Source organism: Chrysemys picta, chromosome 3 (genome assembly GCF_011386835.1).
Source record: "Chrysemys picta bellii isolate R12L10 chromosome 3, ASM1138683v2, whole genome shotgun sequence".
Classification (NCBI taxonomy): domain Eukaryota; kingdom Metazoa; phylum Chordata; order Testudines; family Emydidae; genus Chrysemys; species Chrysemys picta.
Window position 1 is genome coordinate 161,217,431 of NC_088793.1, and position 23,005 is coordinate 161,240,435.

General features: G+C 40.3%; 1 protein-coding gene across 6 annotated transcripts in view; it reads left to right on the forward strand.

Annotated features, from left to right (window-relative positions):
• Nucleotides 1–23,005, forward strand: part of RAB3GAP2 (RAB3 GTPase activating non-catalytic protein subunit 2) — a 91,038-nt gene that overhangs the window by 40,901 nt on the left and 27,132 nt on the right. For all 6 annotated transcript variants that reach the window (XM_065589413.1, XM_065589414.1, XM_065589415.1 and 3 more), the window contains 16 exons: nucleotides 880–927; nucleotides 1,074–1,149; nucleotides 1,302–1,403; nucleotides 2,801–2,900; nucleotides 5,234–5,332; nucleotides 6,238–6,386; nucleotides 7,663–7,742; nucleotides 7,846–7,935; nucleotides 8,892–9,031; nucleotides 11,470–11,686; nucleotides 12,091–12,234; nucleotides 12,659–12,741; nucleotides 15,147–15,211; nucleotides 15,594–15,684; nucleotides 19,262–19,389; nucleotides 21,966–22,179. In XM_065589413.1, coding sequence (XP_065445485.1) covers nucleotides 880–927; nucleotides 1,074–1,149; nucleotides 1,302–1,403; nucleotides 2,801–2,900; nucleotides 5,234–5,332; nucleotides 6,238–6,386; nucleotides 7,663–7,742; nucleotides 7,846–7,935; nucleotides 8,892–9,031; nucleotides 11,470–11,686; nucleotides 12,091–12,234; nucleotides 12,659–12,741; nucleotides 15,147–15,211; nucleotides 15,594–15,684; nucleotides 19,262–19,389; nucleotides 21,966–22,179 — 1,826 coding nt within the window. The remainder of the gene's footprint in view (nucleotides 1–879; nucleotides 928–1,073; nucleotides 1,150–1,301; nucleotides 1,404–2,800; nucleotides 2,901–5,233; nucleotides 5,333–6,237; nucleotides 6,387–7,662; nucleotides 7,743–7,845; nucleotides 7,936–8,891; nucleotides 9,032–11,469; nucleotides 11,687–12,090; nucleotides 12,235–12,658; nucleotides 12,742–15,146; nucleotides 15,212–15,593; nucleotides 15,685–19,261; nucleotides 19,390–21,965; nucleotides 22,180–23,005) is intronic.

The window sequence follows — 23,005 nt, forward strand, 5'->3', positions numbered from 1 at the left end:
CTAGCTCTCATTTGACTCTAAAATCTTTATGATCCTTAACCTGTTTTTAGTGGTCAATTGAAAACTAAAAATAACATGTCCTTGCCTTCAATTTTCAGTCAACAGCGTCAGATTTCTCATTTGTTGTTCATGCTTATTTGAGCACTCTTAGATGGATTTCCTGCATTCTGCATTTAATGGTCTGGTCTACCTTTCCTGTAGTGTACATCATTGTTACCTTGACTGCAAAGTGACTCGTTAGTCTTTGCCTTTTAGTAGTGATGTACAGAAAGCTTTTACAGCATTAGTTTATAGCCTTTTTTTTTTCCCTTCAAATTTCAAACCTTTTGCTTTTTTTTTTTACTATGGCTCTCGTCTATCATAAAATTTTCAAACTTCTGAAACAGTTTCTGTTGATGTTTCTGTTCCTGTAGCGTTCTACATTTCTAATATGTTTTTTCCATGCATTGTTGTTCTATCTGCAACAATAGTATGTTAATCTTAAAAATCTTCCTGTGGACTGCTATATAGCATAAATAATACATCATTTTGAAAAAAACAGAAATTAGGATTTTTTTCTTCAGGATCTTTGAATAGAAAATACAGTATATATGATTTATAAAAAGCCCCAGCAACACACTCACACACACTCTCTCTCTCTTTTAACCCACAACATAATATATATTTTTACAAATATGGTTGTATTAATATTTTGCATAATATTTTACCTCATTATGTAATCATTTTTGAATCTTAATAAATTTAAAAAAATGTATATTAAAATTATTAAAATATTTTAATAAGACTGGCAAGATCTGCTGGGTCATATAGAACTATAGCAGTATGTAATTTGAAATTGTTTGGCATGAGATGCTTCATATTTTTATTTTCTGTTTCCAGTGAATGTGTAAGTAGTGCATTGTGCATTCCACTGGCAAGCCAAAAGAGGTAAGAATAGACTCGTTAGCAATTAAAGCTTCTGCTTTCAGATAAATGCATGCTAATCCTTTTAAAGTCAATGGAATTTGAATGTGTATATTTGAGAGGAAAATCAGTTTTTTCACTTTAATTTGTTTTATTTTTTTATGGGACAGGAGCTCTACAGGCCGTCCTGACTGGACCTGCATCGTTGTAGGTTTTACCTCTGGCTACGTCCGTTTCTACACTGAGGTGAGTCTTCTTTCAGCACCGTTCAGCTGCAAAGTAGTGATATATTGCTGTAACTTGTAAACTTTTATTTCTGTAGACTATACTGTAAGCCTTTCCTAAGCAAAGGTGAATTAGTGAATAAATATTCATGTTAATTATTCTTTCTTTCTTAGACTGGAGTCCTACTTCTTGCACAGCTCTTAAATGAAGATCCTGTCCTACAGCTTAAATGCAGAACCTATGAGGTTCCACGGCATCCTGGAGTCACAGAACAGGTGGTGTAGCAGGCTATTTCAAAAGTAAAATAGTATTGTTTCAGGTTGTGGCATGTTTCTTTCCTACATGAATCCACTCGTGTGTTGTTAGTAGTTTTTGATAGGTGGAAGATTGACCTGAGCAAGAGATTAGGGATAAGTCATTCTAGAAGAATCCTCAAACCAGCTAAATCATAAAGACATAGAAAGGAAAGCAGCATTTCTTTCCACTTATTTTTGAGGAGTATATTTAGCCCCAAAGCTAATTGATTAGTCTCATTATAGTTGGTATGGCAACACCCATTTTTTCATGTTCTCTGTGTGTGTGTGTGTGTGTGTGTGTGTGTGTGTGTGTGTGTGTGTGTGTGTGTTCCTACTGTATTTTCCACTGCATGCATCCGATGAAGTGAGTTTTAGCCCACAAAAGCATATGCCCAAATAAATTTGTTAGTCTCTAACGTACCACAAGTACTCCTCATTCTTTTTTATTGAATTACTATATCATTCATGTAAAAGAGGGCTTCATTTGTTGCTTGGGTTTTCCTTTTATGTGTGCAAAATATAGTAGTAGTATGCTTGTGGATTTTCAAGGGGAATATGCAGCTTGGCAGGTTCCAAGAATTGCACAATGCTCTAGCAGATGACTTAATATTCTTTGATCTCTCAGTAAGATTACTTTGGAGACAGCTGAAAGGTAAAAAAAAATACCTCCAAGGAAAAAAGACTATTTTGAAGGTAGTCATAGGAATCTGCATTTCATTATGCCGTTTCCTGTACAGGGACTCTTGTAGAACATTGTTCAACTTTGTGGAAGAGCCCACCATTCTGCACTTTTTGCTGAATTAGAGTTCGGCATGCAAAAAACTAGGAAGTATTAGAAAGTTTGTTATCTTTATACAAATGTTCATCTATGATGACAGTATAGCATGATGTGGACCCAATTTTGAATGATGGCGGTTTTAACAAGACATCTAAATCTTGCAGATGGACATTTGGATGTATAAAACAGGCCTAAGTGCCAATTTAGACCCTAATCCAGATACAGATATTTGCACCCTAGATAAACCCATACCAAGGCAACGTTTACAAATTGCAACAACTTGTACGTTCTCTCCTTAAACCGTTAAAATATAAATAGATGAGAGGCATGAAGGTCCATGAAAGCAGACAAGATGTAGACAGTAAATACAGAATTGAGTCTGTATTTGAATAATAGTTAATGGTATGCTGAAATGTTGGATAGTTCTTTAAATTCTTCTCTGTCTCTGCATAATATTCCATTGTGTGGAGTCTGTTAGAAATTAACTGTTCAGACAAAACACTTGTTACCTTGCATTATTTACAAAGCTTTCCTTCAGAGAGCAGAAGAACTAAGTTGATGTGATGATGGTGAAAGTGATTTGTCTCCTTTAATAAAGAATGAAGAACTGAGTATCCTGTATCCAGCAGCAGTTGTGACTATTGATGGTTTCAGCCTCTTTCAGTCCCTTCGTGCTTGTCGTAATCAGGTAGCAAGAGGTACGTCTCTGAGGGTACATCTACACTACAGGGGGGAGTCGATTTAAGATACGCAAATTCAGCTACGTGAATAGCGTAGCTGAATTCGACGTATCGCAGCCGACTTACCCCGCTGTGAGGACGGTGGCAAAATCGACTTCTGCGGCTTTCTGTCGACGGCGCTTACTCCCACCTCCGCTGGTGGAGTAAGAGCGTCGATTCGGGGATCGATTGTCGCGTCCCAATGGGACGCGATAAATCGATCCCCGAGAGGTCGATTTCTACCTGCTGATTCAGGCGGGTAGTGTAGACCTAGCCTGAGAGAAGCTGTCTATTGCTGTGACTACAGTAGTACTTGTACAGGCAGTCCTCGACTTTATGACGAAAGGCACTTACGACGTTTCTGAATTGACATTCTAATTCGACTTACGACAATTGGTTTAGACTTTACGATGTTCTGTCCCACAGTGGAGTGGATTGCGGTTCTGAGTTACGATGTTTCGCCTTATGATGCAATTTTCGGGAACCAATTGTGTCGTAAGTCCAAAGACTGCCTATACTTACAGAAGTCTGTCTGTTACATTGTATGTTAATACAAAATCATTTAAAATTCATGTTAATTGTATCAGAAGCCAATTGCAGTAGAAGCCAATATGGTTTGTCAGTTTTATATAGCTTATAGTTATGTGAAGGAAAATATTTTTGAGAAATACACTTCCTCAGAACACAGCTGTTGACTGGAGAAGATTTGACTTGCTAGTACACAGCCATCTTAGATGCGCCTTATCAATGTCTAGAGGGGTCAGCACAGTGATCACTTAGTGATTTTTTGTTTTAGTTGAGTATTTTTCCTTTTAGGAAAGGTTTTGAGAAGTGCTGACGTCATAACAGTGATTCTGCTGTGGGCAGATGCTCTTCATATTTTAATGGTTGAAATGGTTTCATATCCCTTTAAGATATGAAAAACCCTGAAGGCTGTTTTAGCTCTTTCTGTGAAGGAAAAATGCTTACTCCTTTCAATCTTTTTGACAACCTGCCCTGCTGCTTGGCTAATCCAAGTGTGCTGCACCTTGGGAACTGGTCAGTTTCCTGGGGTTAAGGGAGAACCATCAAATAATGGAGTGCTGCATGGAGGAAGGGTTTCTCACTGCTGGTTCCTGATTTTGCCTCTTACTGTGCTCCAATTCTCTGTTGCCTGTTCTCAATCTCTGCCTTCCACCAGGAACCAGTGACAGGGAATGGGCACATTACTAGGCCAGGAGTAGAGAGGAACCATAATGGAGCTGCCAGCAGGAATTGTGGGGCCAACAGCGCTGTTAGGTTAAGGCTGGCACTGTGCTGGGGTGGGGGTGGGGGGGCTGGTTCCTCTGGGGCTCAGGAGAGGAGAGTATTTCCATGCAGGGCAAGGAAGAGTGAAGGCTCCCATCCCCTCAGCTAAGAACCAAGAGAGTCATTGAACAAGGTCAGGTGCCAATTCAGGCAGTCGCTCTAATGGCCCCACAGACACCCCTTGAGACCTTTGTGCAGAACTACACTGAGGACTAGTGTTCCTTTTTATACTGTGTCCCACCAGCCAAGACAGAGACCCTAATTCTAGCTATAGCCACTCCCTACCACCAAAGCATAGCCTTTCTGTTACTGTCTGAGAAATTATCACTGTTCAAAAATGAGAGCAATTAGATCTAGCCACACTTTAATGCTTGCAATAAAAGCACTCCAGTATCTTTCACATGCTAATCCCTTGCATATGCATTGTCCTAAATTTGCAAACAGGTTGAGATGAGAACATTGCTAACAACTCAAGTATAACTAAAGCATACTGTCGCATATCCTGTGAATGTGGATCTTTGTAGAATCTGCTTACTTATGTTTTGCACAAGACTGTCTCCCATAATGACACTCACTACCAGGAGAAGGACCAATATTGTTCTGGAACATTTATTAAACCATAAATAACTGATAAGATAAATTATCTCCATTAATTTATTTTGGTCTTTACAAATATAGCTGGATGTTGTGAATGAAATTTTGTCCAGCTAAATTTTATTAAGTGTCTTAATTTCAGCAAAATGGAAAAAATGTTCATATTTTAATTTTGCGCAGCATGTCCTTAAATGTATTGTACAAAAAAGTCTGACAATGCTTCTATGAAAACCTGTAGGTAAAGTTATTGTATGTAATGTCTTATTAATCACAATACTAAATGCTTTTCCACTGGCATTTCCCTTAGTGTTCACTCTGTTACTGACCATATAAAGCATTATAGCATGAGCTGACATGACAAAATATTTGTTTAAGAAATCTAATGAACTAATAGCTTTTTACTTATGTCTCAATTTTTATAACATTGGCAGCTGCAGCATCTGGCAATGAGAACATACAACCCCCACCATTAGCCTATAAGAAGTGGGGTTTGCAGGATGTGGACTCCATAGTTGACCATGCCAGTGTGGGTAAGCATTACCATTTATTTTCAAACATTCAACTGGATGAAACCTCTTTTGTCAGTGCTGTAAGACTAAAGGATTACCATGCATGTTGGAATATTGATCTATGGTAACATTTGGATGGAAACGCATAGAGCTTAGCTGAAGAAGGTTAAAGGATGAGCTTAAGAGCATCAGAAGGCTTTGATTCTCCCATTAGAAGGGATGAGGAAATAGTGGCTGTGTATGGTCTCTGTTCTTCCTCTCTCTTTTGGAAGGGGGCAGCCTAATACTGAGTTTGAGTGAGACTGGGTCAGACTCAGTGTCCTCCTATGTGGTGGATTAAAGGACTGTCTGGCAGGAAGGATAAAGACCAGTGCAGACCTTGCCTGCAGCAGAGGGAGCAGGACACTTAAAGGTTCAGATGACTTATTTCCAGAGGTGACATAGCAGGCCTATATTCTCTTTCCACACTATGACTCTGGGGATATGAGGATGTTTGCTTGTCTCCAGGCCTCCATCACAGACAGGCAGATAGTTGAGGGAGATGGACCAGGCCCCCTCTGCTTGCCTTTGGAGAGAGGTGGGCTCTCAAAAAATAAAAATGGAAATCTTTAAAATTAAAACAAATCGCAAGTAGGTTTTTTTTTGTTGCATCTACTGGGTTTGTTTGAAATAAAAATGGTCAGTTGATTTCAAATCTTGGTATGTGACTTCCTTACTAAAATGTATAATCCGTTTTAGATATCCAATAATACAGCTATATATGGTGTGTAAGAACCAGATGTGAATGAAGTCGGAGCTTGTATTTTTCTAGAGTTATGACTGTTCAGCCAAGGATGCATGAGTAGACTTAGAATTCAAGAGCCTGAAATACCCATTTATATTGACTTTACATGACTTTTAAGTATTAATTTTTTTTTCTGTATTAGGTCTCATGACTCTGTCTCCTTTTGATCAAATGAAGACTGCCTCCAATATAGGTGGTTATAATGCAGCTATAAAGAATAGTCCACCTACTATGTCTCAGTACATTACTGTAGGCTCCAATCCTTTCACTGGTTTCTTTTATGCCCTGGAGGTATGTATGTATTATGAAATGGGCATGATAAAAGAATCCATTTGTCCCAAGTGGCAGATGAGAGAATTAATATCCTTTTCTTTTTCATATTTTTTTTTAAAAAGGCTATTTTTGAAGAATACTTCATTTACCCCAGTTTGTGCAGGTTTTTTTCCTTCAGTCTTCAGAATTTACCTATAATTGGGAAAAATCCCTTTGGGTTGGAATGGTTTTTTTGTGAAATGTGCTCCAGATTCCTGCCATCCAAGACCTCTAACTTTTAAAAAATCTTAAATAAAAAAAAATAAAATTTAATATAGAAACGTTTTTTTTTAATGTTAATTTTGTTAGTTGAGACTTTGTCTTCCACTAACTACTCTTTCATGGTTAAGGAAATAAACTTAAAAATAAGTTTTAGATCATATGTCATAATCCAATTTTCAAATTCTTTTGGATTCTGGAGGTACTTGGACTTTTACCCTGTTATATCGAGGCACTGGGAGTGTTCTGTAGCCTGATTTCCTCTTGCCCCAGTTTGTTTTTTACCTTATTTGTAGCCATTGTAGTAGAGAATTAAAATTATTTTGCTTGCCATGACCCTTTCACAAAATATTTATGTACTCTTTATATATTGGTAAAAAAGCATGGCTATATTTATGTTCCTGTTTATCTTCTGTATATTTGAACCATACAAGACAGAGTGTAATCTCATTATCTAGATCAACAAGGTAACAAAACCAAAGCAATATCAGAATGTTGTGCAGCTACGTTTTTGAAAAACATTTGTGAGAAAATGTACTTATTTTGGTGTCAATAAGGAACCCAACACCATAGAACCAGCTTGCTCTCCATGAAGCATCAGACTGTAGTTTTTAACCTTTACTGTAGCACCATATAGTACTAGGCGACCAGAGATTCTCAGTGGGCCTCTGAAACAGCAAGTTGGGACTTGGAGGTGTGGAATGACATCCTTTTAGGGACATTGAATTGAGATCTTGCTGAACCTCTAGCGACTTTCCTAGTACCGAGCCTATGAGGCCTACATAGTTGAGATCATCTGTAGTTTTTCTACCTGACTGAGAAACTATCACATACTTGTATTGAAAATTAATGTGGATGATGTCAAATTTGGCAACATCTCTTTCAAGACTTTGGCTGCAGTGCATTTTTTTTTTTCATTGCTGGAGTTAGTCAGTGTTTAGTGTGTTTCAGCACTTGAGCTCTCATTAGGTAGTGATAAGAGACATTAAGGAATTATCTTGTTGCTTTTTAAGAATGCTTTTGTTTTTTCCTTCAGGGTAGCACGCAGCCATTGTTGTCTCATGTTGCATTAGCAGTCGCTAGTAAACTGACTTCAGCATTCTTTAATGCTGCCAGGTAATGAAATGCAAAATAAAGTGTGGTTTTGATTTAGTTTTAACTTGCGTATCTTAAGTTGTGCAGTCATTGGCATTCTGCTGATCACTTTTTCTGTTGCAAGTGGCTGGCTTGGTTGGAAGAGTAAACATGAAGAAGAGGCTGTCCAAAAGCAGAAACCAAAAGTTGAACCTGCTACCCCTTTAGCTGTGAGGCAAGTTTGACACCTACTTCCTCAATTGCTCCCAAGTTCTGTTCCTTGATTGTCTTGAATAGTTTTTGAAAGTGGTAATCTTGTGCTGGGATTTTTTTTAAATGTGAGTTTGGTTTCAGTTGATTTAGTTTATAAATGGAATTAATTTAATGATCTCTACTTAGCTCTCAGCATGCATTTGTTCCCGCTTCCCTCTTAAAAAAAAAAAAAAAAAAAAAAAAAAAAGAGAGAGAAAACAAGACCCTGCCTAGTTTAGCAGCAGGAGAATCACTGTTGAGTAGGTTAAGTACTGGAACAGGAGGCCTAAAGTTTACAGTTCAGGTGACTCAACAGAGCTGTATGAGCAATCTTGTAAATACTCTCATGGTACAAAATGCTTTGCATGCAAGGTTGTAAAAGTTCCTTACAATAACTTACAGGCATTATCCTCATTTTACTGTTAGGGAAACTGGAGCACAGAGAGGGTGTGACTTGCCTAGTGGTTCAGAAAAAGACAGCAGCAAATTGAGAAATTAAATCCAATTCTCCTGATTCCTAGCCCCTGCTCTAAACACTAGGGCCATGCTGTGTCTCTAGGTATGCCTGGCTCTGGTCAGCAATAGGAAAGAATCAACAAGATCACCCGTTGCAGAGACTCCTTGCATGCCAAGGCACTAGGGACGTTAAACATACTTAGCCTGCTCTCGGAACTTTTACGGGACCTTTCATGTTTTATCAGTTTATAATATGATTATAGTGAAACTTTCATAAAGTTGCAAGGACTCAAAGTAAATAAAAGCACAAAATTTTGTAATAGCAAAATGCACTTTCTGTTTTTGTTAACAAAAACAAATCACCCACCCTTTCTACATCCTAGAAAAAAGTATTTCTCTAATCCTGCAAAAGGTACTGTTCATAATTCTAAAGTAATTAATGTAGTATCTTTTGATATTCATTAACTGAGTGTTTGATTTCAGGTTTGGACTTCCAGATTCCCGGCGCCATGGTGAAAGCATATGTCTGTCTCCATGTAACTCGTTGGCAGCAGTAACTGATGACTTTGGAAGAGTTCTTTTACTGGATGTTACACGAGGACTTGCCATTCGCATGTGGAAAGGTACATGTTCAATAAAGCAATTAGTTTGCTTGGAAATGGTGTGGCTGTTTATGTTCAATTTGTCTTAGAATTCTGAGTATTTTGGCCTTTATCATGCACTTGTTGTTCTGATCTCTCAAACAGATTTAATATAAATTCAAGGGTGGCAGAGTTATAGAACTGGACCTTAAAATATTATTGGTGGGATTTACAGTAAGGTTTAATCAACAACCTCAGAAACTGAGGTGTATTGCCTGAATTTCCTTTTCTAGACCTTACCACAGCATGCAGCAGCTGATCCAGTCATTCTATTGAAGAGTTTTGAGCTCATTCATTCAAGATTTGTGCAGCTCCAGTTTCTTCTTTGCCTCAGTTGAGAGACGAAGCAGCAGCATTTGGTTCCCCTATCTTATGTGCCACAAAAAGGATGAGAAAATCACTAGGAAGGACAGACCGTTCCACATGCTTACTGCTTTGTTGGGTCAGCGTCTCTTGCAGGCTATTCCAAGAGAGAGCGATCCGTCTCATCTCTCTGCCCCAGCTGTTCTGCGGGAAAGAGGAGATGCAGATATTGCCATCTCCAAGACTCCAACAGCAATCACAACCAATATTACAACCCGCGGATAGGACTTGTAGAAGAACATTTTTGTACCCTCCCCCACCCAGGGCCGGCTCCAGGCACCAGCTGAGCAAGCTGGTGCTTGGGGAGGCAGCTTGTAGGAGGCAGCATTCCGCCCAATCCTAGGGCAGCATGGCTGCTTTTTTTTTTTTTTTTTGGTTCCGCTCCGGCCGCCCTGTAGGGGGCATCGGCGTGGAGGACGGGAGCGTCCTGCAGCAAGCCTGGCAAGGCAGCCCACGTCCTTCCCTCCCAGCTGACCGGAGCGGTGCGGAGCCCTCCTGGCAGGGGGCATGGCGGGAGGGGCCGTGTGGCAGCGAAGTCCTGGCCGCCCCCCTTCTCTCTCTCCCCCCGCTAGCTGGGGCACATCTGCAGGGTAGGAAGTCCCCCTGCACCCTGGCTGGCTTCGGCCGTGCTGCAGGTTTTTTATTTTTTTGCTTGGGGTGGCCAGAAAGCCAGAGCCGGCCCTGCCCCCACCCCCCTTTTATGCCTGGACCTGATTTCTGTGAAGTTACAAATATCTCTAGCAGCACTCTGTCCTCCCTCTGCCCTCACAGTGTAAACACAGTATTCCATGCATGTCACTTCTCCCTCTCCCATTCAAGGTTACTTTAGCCCAGAGATACTGACTTTCCTAAATCAAGTCTACAGGGAAAGCATGGTGGAGTCTCATTTCTCTCCAGACAGCCATTGTAATTGGCCCAATGCTGTGGAGAGGTCTAAGAAGGGAAACCAAAACAGGAGTCACTCAGGAACGACAGAAATCAAATTTGCAAGCAAACTTTCTCATATTCTTGTTGATGCACTGAGCACAAGTACGTGCGCTATATTCAGGGAACTCCACTAGAACTCGGGGTGGGTTGGGGTGAAGGAACCTTTATTTCCACATTCCCCCCAGGCTGTTTAGCTTCTCTGTTTCAGCTACCGTAGCATAATGGTTGCAGTCTCCTTGTATCGCCTGTGCATTACTCTCCCCAGTAGTTGGGGTTTATCTGGTGCTTCTCTATTAGTTCAGATATACACATTCACCGTTTTTCTCTTCTGTGTTACTGATCTTTTCATGTTACCTTTAACACCTTTCCATGATCAAGTTTTTGTTTTTGTTTTGTTTGGTTTTTTACTATCTTTATATTTTTCACTTGAATAAGCATTTACTAAACAAACAGCTTGGTCTGCCAGGTTTCCCAGCATTTACAGCAAGTTGCTTAAACCTGTTTATTAATAAAGGGTGATGTGAGCCACACATGCTCGCGCGCGCTCTCTCTCTCCCCCTCCCCAAGTCCTTTTAGTTGTAAACTGCTAACAAATGTTTAACAACTGAATGTTTTGCATGCATTTTCTATTGAGACAAGCACATGGTAAGGAGATAGTCAACTGAAATCATACTTTACTTTTCTCTTCGCTTATTCCACGAGCGCTTTAGAAAACTCACAATTTAAATTATACTTCAGTTTTAAAACTTGTTTTGAGTGAGGCTTGGGAGGGTTTGTTGATGTCACTTCTGTGTGCTAAATCCCACATACAATCCTGGTGACTTGATCAAGTTCGCACTGTCCGGGAAGGCACCCCATTTTCTGTGTCAGAAGAGCTTGGTAGGGGGGAGAAAGAGAAATTGGCCCAATCAATGTGTTAGAGAAGTAAATGTGAGTAATGGTATGTAGGCTGGGAAAGGGTGCTTATATTACTGTTAAATAGCATTTTAGGTGGTCACAATACAAATTTTTGGGAGGGTACAATAGCCTTCCACCCAACACTTATATAAACCCTGTTCCAGGAGCGGACAATTTTCAATTGTGTGTGTTTGTGTAAACTAGTTGACTAATTCCTGTCCTTTCTTACAAAGGATATCGTGATGCACAAATTGGTTGGATTCAGACTGTAGAAGACCTTCACGAAAGAGAAGCTGAAAAGACGGATTTTTCTCCTTTTGGAAGTACTCGAAGTCCAAGTAGAGTGGCTCAATTTCTTGTGATCTATGCTCCAAGAAGAGGAATCCTGGAAGTGTGGAGCACTCAGCAAGGACCCCGGGTTGGTGCCTTCAATGTAGGGAAACACTGTAGGTAAGAAATGCTTAGCATCTTGACATGTTGACAAGTACGCTGTGCTATGGGGTAAATAAGTGTGTAACAGACATATTCCTGCCTATCAGGCAGTCTTATTCCAGTGCCCACAGTGACAAGTGCTGGTAGACTGGTTTTAAATTGCTGACGATGCCTCTGATACTTGCTTGAATGCAGTGCAGAGTGCACTTATTTATGAACGAAGATGTTTCCTTTTCCCTCTCCACTGCTAACCCCCCCAACTAATCTTTGCTGGCATAGATCACTAATTAGATATTCTGATGTTTTTCATTAGTTGTGCTGGGCCGTGGCTGTGTGAAATTCTTCCTTGTGTCTTATACAAAAAATGCATTTTGGTAATTTCAGTCTTCATTGTCATGGCTATATCTGTGTGTTTGTTTCAGGTTGCTGTATCCTGGCTATAAAATAATGGGTTTAAACAATATGACTAGTCAAGGTTGGCAGTCTCAGACTTACCAGATCTGTCTTGTTGATCCAGTGTCTGGAAGCATAAAAACTGTTCATGTACCTTTCCATTTAGCACTAAGGTAAGGTTAGCTGCGTTTTATATAATAATCTACCTTAACTGTCTCTTCTTAACGGAAGTCTTTTGATAAGTGTTTGAAATTCGTTTTTAGTTCCAGAGGGCCAGAATTTGCGATTCTTTCTCATGCTGAGTACTGCATTACTCCAAGAGTAGTCTCTTGCACTTGTGTGGAGTAAGGTGTACTCAATGTGAGTAATGATGGTGAAATCTGGCCCTTGGAAAATGAAATGTCTGATTATTTTATATGACTTAATACTTGAGTTTTAGAATAACTAGTAACTGTTTTAATTTCATGTCAGAGTGAACAAAAAATGCTTTCACCAATGATGTAATTCAAAAGTAACAAAAATAAAATTTGCAGACCGAACTTTTTCACTGAATATTTCAGTGTGTGTTTATATGAGATATTTAAAAATCTTTTTCAGTGATAAAAAGAGTGAACGAGCAAAAGATATGCATCTAGTGAAGAAGTTAAGTGCTTTACTCAAAGCTAAAACCTCAAATCTGGGTAGGTTTCTCCTAAATGTTTATTTCTTAATGTCTCACCTACTGAATCACACAATATGCACCCTGTATTCCTAGTGTGTGTGTATATCATACAGATACACCTGTAGATTTTGCCATCTTAAATGTTCATTAGGTGTAAGTGAATTTGTTTGCATATTGAAAGAAGACCTGCAAACTTACTATTCAAATTTATATTAAAATCAGGTTAGAATTGTGCTGAGTGCTTCAAAAAACTAGATTAAGATGAGCGTTCAGTTCATGTTCATTTCTTTATACAGATCTGCAGTCTAGATAAGTCTCAAATTATCTGCCATGTAGTCTGCTGGGGATGTTGTATTCACTATTGAGCGCCACTGCTGTCTGATCATGGGATGCAAATAATCCTTGTTTTTTTAAACAATGTTCAGTAGAATTATGAATTTCTTAATACTTTTTTAACCAAGAACAAAAAAACCCAACAATGTTGGAGATGTGCTGTATCTGGGGAGCGTTAGGGGGCAGGCAGTACTTTCTCTTGAAGAGTTCAGTAGTGTATGTGATGTGAGCGGCAGCAGCTGACTAGCTCAGTGGATCTGGATTGTGCAGACCTGCAAAACAGCATAAAAAGGTAAATTTTCAGTGCGCTGTACAGTGTGTCCTTCTCACGTTGGTTATTTGGAGGTGTTCAGCACATCATTTTAATTTTAGAGCAATTGTGTGCAACAGTAAAGAAATCTGAAGAGTCCTCTTGAAATGAAATATAAAAATTACTATATTTCCATCTTCTATAGAGCAGTCGCAGCCCCACTAATAGTATCTTTGTTAGTACTTTTTGCACTCCCATGGTTCAGTTGTATTAAAAGTGAGGTTCTCCCACAGGCCAGGGTAAAATTAGTTTGGAAGGCTCCTAGTGCATATTAGCATGAATTATGCCATGACTTTTGCAAATAGCCTGTATATTTTTAAAAGATTCCTTGGGTGAAATCCACTCTTGTACAAAGAGCCAGCACAAGCCCAGTTCACCACTTAAGTCCTAATTGAGCTCTATTTTGAGTGCTTAAATGGTGTGTAGCGTCCATGCTTGCCATCTGCATGGCGTAGGAGGGGAGGGATAGCTCAGTGGTTTGAGCATTGGGCTGCTAAACCCAGGGTTGTGAGTTCAGTCCTTGAGGGGGCCACTTAGGGATCTGGGGCAAAGTCAGTACTTGATCCTGCTAGTGAAGGCAGGGGGCTGGACTCAATGACCTTTCAAGGTCAGTTCTAGGAGATAGGATATCTCCATTAATTATTATTATTATTAGGAGGGATTTCACCTTTTGCACATAGACACCCTTGTTCCGATATGTAATTTTTCTTACAAAAGAGGCAAATCTGGAATGATACATGCCTCTCAGTTTCTGAGAGACAAGGTGGTTAGGTAATATCTATTATTGGACCAACTACTGTAGGGTTACCATACGTCCGGATTTTCCCGAACATGTCTGGCTTTTTGGTCCTCAAATCCCCATCCGGGAGGAAATTCCAAAAAGCCGGACATGTCCAGGAAAATAGGGAGGGGTCGTGGGGCTTGGGTCCAGGCTGGGGCCGCTGGGGCTGGACGGCGCCGCTGGGCCAGGGCCAAGGCCGGGCCGGGCCGGAGTTGCTCGACCGGAACCGGGGCCCGAGCCGAGCTGGGCCGGAGCCACTGGGACCGGGGCTGGGGGTGTTCGGCCGCTGGCTGGCACTGCTCGCCCAGGGCCAGGGCCGGGGCCCGAGCCGAGCTGGTCTGGAGCCGCTGGGACCGGGGCTGGGGGTGCTTGGCTGCCGGCCAGCGCTGCTCGGCCAGGGCCGGGGCCGGCACCCCAGGGCCCGAGCCGAGCCGGGCCAGAGATGCCGGGGCCAGACCCTCTTGGCCAGGGCCGGCCGCCGGAGGGAGCCGCTCGGCTGGTGGGGCCGGACTGGGCTGCGCCTCCTCGCGCCCCAGCCTACCTGCTGCCTGCCTGTTTCAGGCTTCCCGCGAACATTTGATTTGTGGGAAGCAGGGGAGGGGGAGGAGCAGGGTGACGGAGCGTTCAAGGGAGGGGGTGGAGTTGGGGCAGGGACTTTGGGGAAGGGGCGGGGCAGGGAAGGGGCGGGGCTGGGGCGGGGCCAGGGCCTCATGGAGTGTCCTCTTTTTGGACTATTAAAATATGGTAACCCTAAACTACTGTTACTTCTGATATTACCTCACCCACCTTGCGTGTCTCATGTCCTGGGACCAACACAGCTACAACAACACTGCAGTTGGTGTGAGTTTTTTCCAAGTTAATGGTGGCAGTTAGCCCAAACATGTCAAACCAAACAATTAAAATGTAAAGAAGTGTGCATCTTTGCTGTGGTGCAGAATGACTTGCTTTTCAAGATCCGTGTTGAAAATATGAATTAATCACTTGATCATCTTTGTTGCAGACATGGTTGAAGCTGAAGCAAAGGAATTAATTCTTGATATTAAATACCCTGCTACAAAAAAACAGGTGAATATTGAGAGAGGGAGTTTCAATCTGGGAAAGAATTTCACGTGATCAGACTTGGTTATAAAGCCATTAACCTTTCACAATTTTCTTAACAATTCTTTCCATGGCTTCTAATTGACAGAGCTTAAGTTCGTGCTTTACAGCATTGCTTATTTTATTTTTTCTATAACATAGTACATAGAATTCATGTTGATTTGTGACTTCACTGCAGGATCCATTTGTGCTGTAAGGGGAAAAACCTTTACAGTGAAAATATATGTAGCGGAAATAGTAACTAAAAAATACTCTGACTTGAATTGTTATGGGCTTCCTTAAACGCTTCAACAGTAATATGAAGCAAAAGGAATGGAAATACTTCATTTTGTTAAATTTCTGCTAACAGGCTTTGGAAAGCATATTGGCAAGTGAACGTGTACCACTCTCCGCTCTCTCAAACATCACTCAGACACTGATGGACACCTTAAAAAACCAGGGTAAGTGGAAGCTGATTTTGTAGTTATGCAAACCACAATCTATCTGTGGTGTGGCTTGAAGCGAGACTACTTATGTGAGGCCAGGAGAATATCTATCATGGGTATCCACTGCTTCATCAAGCTTGGTCTGTTTGGCTTTTCTGCCAGATAGAGCAAGAAGTTCCTTTTGTAGAGTTTTTTTTCCCCCCTGCATGCATCAGCTTGCTAGTGAGTACCCTCTCCAGCACTTGCCATGTATCTGTAATGCAAGCATTACTTCAGTATATTTTTGAAATCTGTGATGGGTTGAATGAGTCCATGCATTATGTATATTTTGTAAATGCAAGAAACATAAACTGCTTTCATTATAAATACAAATATATATTAACGTGTATATACACACATCCATAGATATATTCCTGTCCTATATGTTTACATACATTGACTTGCAAATAATTCTATCATATGTTTCAGCATCTTCACCAAGGTTCTATTTTGTATATATTAGTAAAATAAGCTGGGCTCAATTCCCACTCCCTCCCCACTGCAGTAATCCTGTTGTATAGGACAGGAGCCTCCACAAGGTTCCACCTTATGGAGTTCCCTCTTCAGTCTTCCCCCTTCTTTAGGAAGGAAATGAGGGTCTGGCTTCTTAAACCCTTAACATTTTTGGATTCACTGAAGGCACAGAGGTTTTGTGCCACTGAAATGGTTGTAGATCTACCTGATACTTCCCTTCTCCTCCTTGTTGGCAGCATAGCTTCACTGGTCTTGCACTTCTAGGTCTTTCTAAACTGGGGGCTGTATCCACAGCTTCCCTTAAGGGTAAGTTTCTCAGGCCAAAGAAGTGCATTTCTTCAAAATTCTGACAGATGGAAGAGGGTGAAATAACCCAGCATAACTCCTGCCTTGAAACTATTGAAATGCTTCTTGCATTTTGGATTCCATTGTTTTGGGGGGCATGACTAGGTCTTGAGGGATGGAGCAGGAAAAGAGTCTATCTCTGTGAAATCACCTTCAGACGCATAGAGACTTTCCAGCATAAGATAATGTTCATCCTGTTGTTGTTTTGCCTGGACGCCATTTCACACTGTGAGGAGGAGCAGCTGAGCCCTTGGCAGTGTAGTTCACAGCAGATGTATTACTGCAGGAGGTGCACAGAGGCCCTGAGTAAACAGAATTTGCCTGTGGATCCCAGAATGCTTGTGGGTTGGGAGGGCCTGTCCCTGGCCACTTCTGTAGTGAGGGATCCCCCCCAGAGGATGGGGCAGTCTGTGTAACTTCAGAGCTGTGGAATGAAATAGGAGTTTTTCCATTGGCTTTAATGGGGCCAGGATTTCACTCTTGGAGTGTTCTGCCCAACTTTGACCTGCCTTGATCAGGGCAAGATCTGGCTTTAAATAGCTAGTGTATCCACTCAAATATGAAGTCCTAAAAATACAGATTCTTATGAGAAACTGTTTTCACAATGAATTGGAAAATGTATACCTCCATTTTCATTTTGTATTTATTGAGTCTTCTTTGTTAGCTTATGTGTGGTTTATGCTCTGTCCCCTCTTTTTCCATCTGCACTGTATTCCCTGCCTGGTCACAGTAAAGAACAAATTTGGCTGAAGTCCCTGCCTCCTAGTTTGGCTGTGTATCTGCCAGTAATACTGTGGCTAAATGGATATTCTGAAACAGATGATGGACTGTATGAATGCTATTATTGTGAGGAAAAGGTCAATTGATTAGCTGTACCAAACTGTTCAGGCTTCCTTTTTGGTTCCAGGATTTTTAATAGCAGAGTATCTGAGAAATGGCTGAGCTTCATAGAGAGAAAATTGTACACTGGGAATTCATTTGAGCGCACAAATGGTTTGTTCAGAGACGAATCTTTGTACAGAAAAGTCAGTTTAGAATCTTTGTTTTATGTCCTTTAACGTCGGGTAAATTAATTCATCATTAAATATGATACTGGGTCTGTCGCAGGTAGTGCTTAGCAAATGTTGTTCTTAAGACTTGGTTTCCCACATATGCAGATTAAGAAAGTAGGGGGACAAGGTGGGTGAGGTAATATCTTTTGGCCCAACTTCTGGTAGTGAGATAGACAAGCTTTCAAGCTCACACAGAGCTCTCCTTCAGGTCTGGGAAACGTACACTGTGTGTCACAGCTAAATACAAGGTGGATGAGATTACTTAGCATAAATAAACACGTTTCAAGGGACCAATCAAGGTGAAGTAAGAAAGTAGACATGCATCAAATGACATATTTTTTTGTTACCTAATCCCATTGTGTAGATTCAGTATCTTCTTCTTCAGCTTAGGTCTTCGCAGGTAGAAGACAAACTGAGTGAGCTTGCATGCTGAGTAACTCAACAGTCTAGAAAGACTCCTAATTGCAGATGTTGGCATCTGTTTTGGGCGTTCTTGTAACTGACTGCTTCTGCGCTTGTTTTGAAATTGCAGGAACCGTTATGCAAATTATACTGAGATGTTGAATTGTCTGTTTCATGTTTCTTCACAAATGTGAGTTACTATATAAACTGAAAAACAGCCTCCCTTAATTTGGTGTTTCCATTGTGCCTTTCAACTTGCACAAGAAGTTGAGCTGTGAATATGCTCTTTATTTAGTTTGATAAAAAAGAAAAAGAAAGCATTTAATTTTTTAGTCAAATTAACTATTACGGTGTTGAGGTATTAGTGCTTTTTAAAATTCTAAACTCTGGGTTGATATCAATTGCATATGTGTTTGCTGGCTGCCATAGTTTTTCTAGTTGCTTTTCCAAACTCTGAAGAATTACAAATATCAGGGGATTTCTACTGATTTTTGTTAACATGGTTTCTGTTTTATCACTGAAAGACAGTAATGCCCATTGTGCTTCCTCAATTTTAGTCTTGGAAACTTTATTTGCAGCTTTTTATTATGGGGATTTATCATATTCACATATTGGCAGCATGATAAAAGAGAGACTAAAATTCACACAGCATTGTAGTTTGCAAGGTACATGCAACTTGTGTTTGTTTTTAAAAGAATAATTACTTGAGGATTGCAATCTATAGGATCCTGCATTTCCCTGATTTTTACATGCTGGTGTACAAGAAGTCCTCTACTGTAGCCTTGTGTTCAGTATCCCATTGCAGCCCTTTTCTTGTTAAAAATAAGCCTGATACCCTTTTTGCTTTGGGGCAAAAATCATCCTCACTTTAACTTGCCATGAATTAAACATAGGGTGACCAGATGAGGGGAAGAAAAATATCGGGCGGGGGGGGGGGGGCGGTGCCTGCCGCAGAGCAAAAAAAAAAAAGCCAAGTCCTGCCAGCTGAGCAAAAAAAACCAGTGCTGCCGGCGGATATCGGGACAAAATACATCCCGACCAAAGATCAGTCGGGACGCGGGACAGACACCGAAATATCGGGACAGTCCCGATTTTACCGGGACGTCTGGTCACCCTAATTAAACATCATATCGTGAGCAACAGTGCGTCAAAAACATTACACTGGAGCATATGTCATCTAACTCCTTTATAAGAGTTTAATGAAGCTACAAAGAACATTTCACAGCTCCAGTACATACATTCATTCAGACTAATGTGCATCTTTATTTCTCTCTCTCCAGAATTTGTGTGTGTTGATGAAGGGTTGCTCCAGTTTTGTGCAAATAAGTTAAAGCTGCTGCATCTATATGAGTCAGTCAGCAAACTGAATTCTTTGAGCATGCAGCCAAGCACTCCGCTCTCTGATAATGTAAGTAATGTCAAAACTTCTTTCTGTGAAAGAATTAACCATTTAGCAGGTAGATTAAATGGAAAATTACTAGGGCTGTCAAGTGATTACAAAAATTAATCCCGCTGTTAAACAATAGAATACCATTTATTTAAATATTTTTGATGTTTTCCACATTTTCAAATATATTGATTTCAGTTACAACACAGAATACAAAGTGCATAGTGCTCACTTTTTATATTTTTATTACAAATATTTGCACTGTAAAAAATAAACAAAAGAAATAGTATTTTTCAATTCCCCTAATACAAGTACTGTAGTGCAATCTCTTTATCATGAAAGTTGAACTTACAGATGTAGAATTATGTACAAAATAACCGCTCTCAAAAATAAAACAATGTAAAAACTTTAAAGCCTACAAGTCCACTCAGTCTAACTTCTTGTTCAGTCAATCGCTAAGACAAACAAGTTTGTTTACATTTCTGAGAGATAATGCTGCCCACTTCTTGTTTACAATGAAAGTGAGAACAGGCGATTGCATGGCACTATAGTAGGCAGAGTTACAAGATATTTATGTGCCAGATATGTTAAACTTTCGTATGACCCTTCATGCTTCGACTACCATTCCAGGGCACATGCATCCATGCTGATGACAGGTTCTGCTCGATAACGATCCAAAGCAGTGCAGACTGATGCATATTCATGTTCATTTTCATCATTTAAGTCAGATGCCACCAGCAGGAGGTTGGTTTTCTTTTATGGTGGTTCAGGTTCTGTAGTTTCCGCATAGGAGTGTTGCTCTTTTAAGACTTCTGAAAGTATGCTCCACACCTCATCCCTCTTAGATTTTTGGAAGGCACTTGATTCTTGAACCTTGAGTCGAATACTGTAGCTATCGTTGGAAATCTCACATTGGTACCATCTGCATGTGAAATCTGCAATGAAAGTGTTCTTAAAATGAACATGTGCTGCATCATCATCCGAGACTTCTATAACATGAATTATGTAGCAGAATGTGGGTAAAACAGAGAGCAGGAGACGTACAATTCTCCTCCAAGGAGTTCAGTCACAAATTTAATTAACACATTTTTTTTTAATGAGCATCATCAGCATGGAAGCGTGTCCTCTGGAATGGTGGCCAAAGCATGAAGGAGCATACAAATGTTTAACATATCTGTCCGCCTACAAAAGTGCCATGCGATCGCCTGTTCTCACTTTCAGATGACGTAAATAAGAAGCAGGCAGCCTTATCGCCCGTAAATGTAAACAAACTTGTTAGTCTTAGCCATTGGCTGAACAAGAAGTAGACTAAGTGGACTTGTAGGCTCTGAAGTTTTACACTGTTTTATTTTTGAGTGCAGTTATATAACAAAATCTACATTTGTCAGTTGCACTTTCATGATAAAGAGATTGCATTACAGTACTTGTATGAGATGCATTGAAAAATACTATGTTTTGTCTACAAATATTTCCACTGTGAAAATGATAATAAAAGATAATATAAAGTGAGCACTGTACACTGGGCATTCTGTGTTGTACTGAAATCAATATATTTGAAAAGTACAAAAACATCCTAAAATATCTAATACATTTCAATTGGTATTCTATTATTTTTTAACAGTTTGATTAAAACTGTGATTAATTGCGATACATTTTTTAAATTGTGATTAATTTTTTTAGTTAATCGCGTGAGTTAACTGTGATTAAATTGACAGCCCTAACAATTACACATTTTGGGGAGTTGGAGATGAAGACCATAAGATGGCAGAACTGAAGCAAAAACACTTAAATAAATACCTGGCTAGGGCACCTTCTGTTCAATGATCTCATGTGCTGTGCAAATGCTAATTAATTGAGCCTCCTAAAAACATTGTGTTAGGGCTGGTCTACACTTAACAGAGGATCAACGCTGTGGTGATTGATGCATTGGCGGTCGATTTAGCAGGTCTAGTGAAGACACACTAAATTGACCACCAATTGCTCTCCCGTCAACTCCTGTACTCCACCTGATCGAGAAGAGTAAGGGGAGTCAACGAGAGAGCGTCGCCCGTTGACATCGCATAGTGTGGACCTAAGTAGATCTAAGCTATGTCGATTTGAGTTACGCTATTCACGTAACTCAAATTGCATAGCTTGGATCAACTTTTCCATTTAGTGTAGACAAGGTCTTAGTCACTTAATGTGTGAGACAGAGCCAGGAATAGAACTCATGTCTCCTGACTCCAATCATTTGTCCTTAGTGCAGAAGGCTTTCCTTTATTCTTTTTGGGAGGAGGAATTAGTTCTGGAAACTAACTTATGACCAAATCTTCCCTGTGTCTAGTACTTTAAATAGATGTACAAAATATTCTACTTCATATTTTGGGTTACTTTTAGTATCATTACAGAAGTCTCTGTGTATACATTACAGAATCTTGCAATATGTCTGCCCAATTTGCAAGGTGGCTGCTTTCTCAAGGATTTTTGGCTAATTAAAAAAAACTTTAGTCACGTACAGCGGAGAGAAATTGGATGTGGGGAATAAGTAGGTTATATCTCCAAATATAAATTTACATAGGGTCATTATTTACTGTAGTTTTAATCTTTCTGCTTTTAAGGATTTGGCTAAACTACTCAGGCTGGATGACAAAGAGTTTGCTAGGCTCCAGACGTTATTGGAAAACTACAAGCAAGAGAACACCCAAACCACCGTTCGATTTGCTGATGACAAAGATGGTATATTGCCTGTGAAAATGTTTTTGGAGTATTTAGAATATGAAAAGGACATGATTCTAGTGAAGAAACTAGATGAAGGAGAATACGTGGCTTTAGGTAAGAGCTCTTGAAGGACTAGTGTTTGCCAGATTAATGCTTCATTCTGTTTTAGTCTAACTTTAACTTTAAAAGCTGGGTAAGACAGGGTCAAAACATTTACTGGATGGATATTTACTAGCCAGAGGACTATATTTATTAATTAGACACTGAAATAAAAGAAGGCAGAGGCTCTCCAGTTAGATCAAGGGGCATTGCTAGGGCAAGAAACCCACACTTTCTCCTTAGCTGCAGGACACAGGGTGCTGGAATTCCCATCAGTGTGTTAAAAGAACAGGAGTACTTGTGGCACCTTAGAGACTAACAAATTTATTAGTTAACATCATATTAACATCAGTGTGTTGCCTCTCAACCTCCTGTAACAAGCTGCCTCCTTGGAGTGAGAAGGAAAGTATTTCTCAACTGCCCACCTATCTCACTCCCTCATGCCACTCCCCACCTGCAAAGGGCACCTCATATTAGCAGATGTCAGATTAGGCCCTTCTGCCCAACTATTTAACAAATACCAAATTAGCATATTTGTGAGGCAAATGGCTCATGAGAGGAACTGGAGCTGAAGAATTCCAGGGGTGCCTACCTTTATGTCTGTGTGAACACCAAAGGCCCTTTCTAGGGTAGCCGAGAGTCTAATTCAGTGGACTTTTCCTCTGTCTCCTCCAAAATATTGTACTTGGGTTTTAAAACCAGGACAGAGTCACCAAGTGTCTCGCTGACCATAACCACCAATAGACAAGCTGTCTCAATAACTGAGTTACTGTAAGCTGGTGGTATAAATAATGACAACAAAACAAACCCTAATGTAAACTTTCTCCTGAGTTTAGCTTTG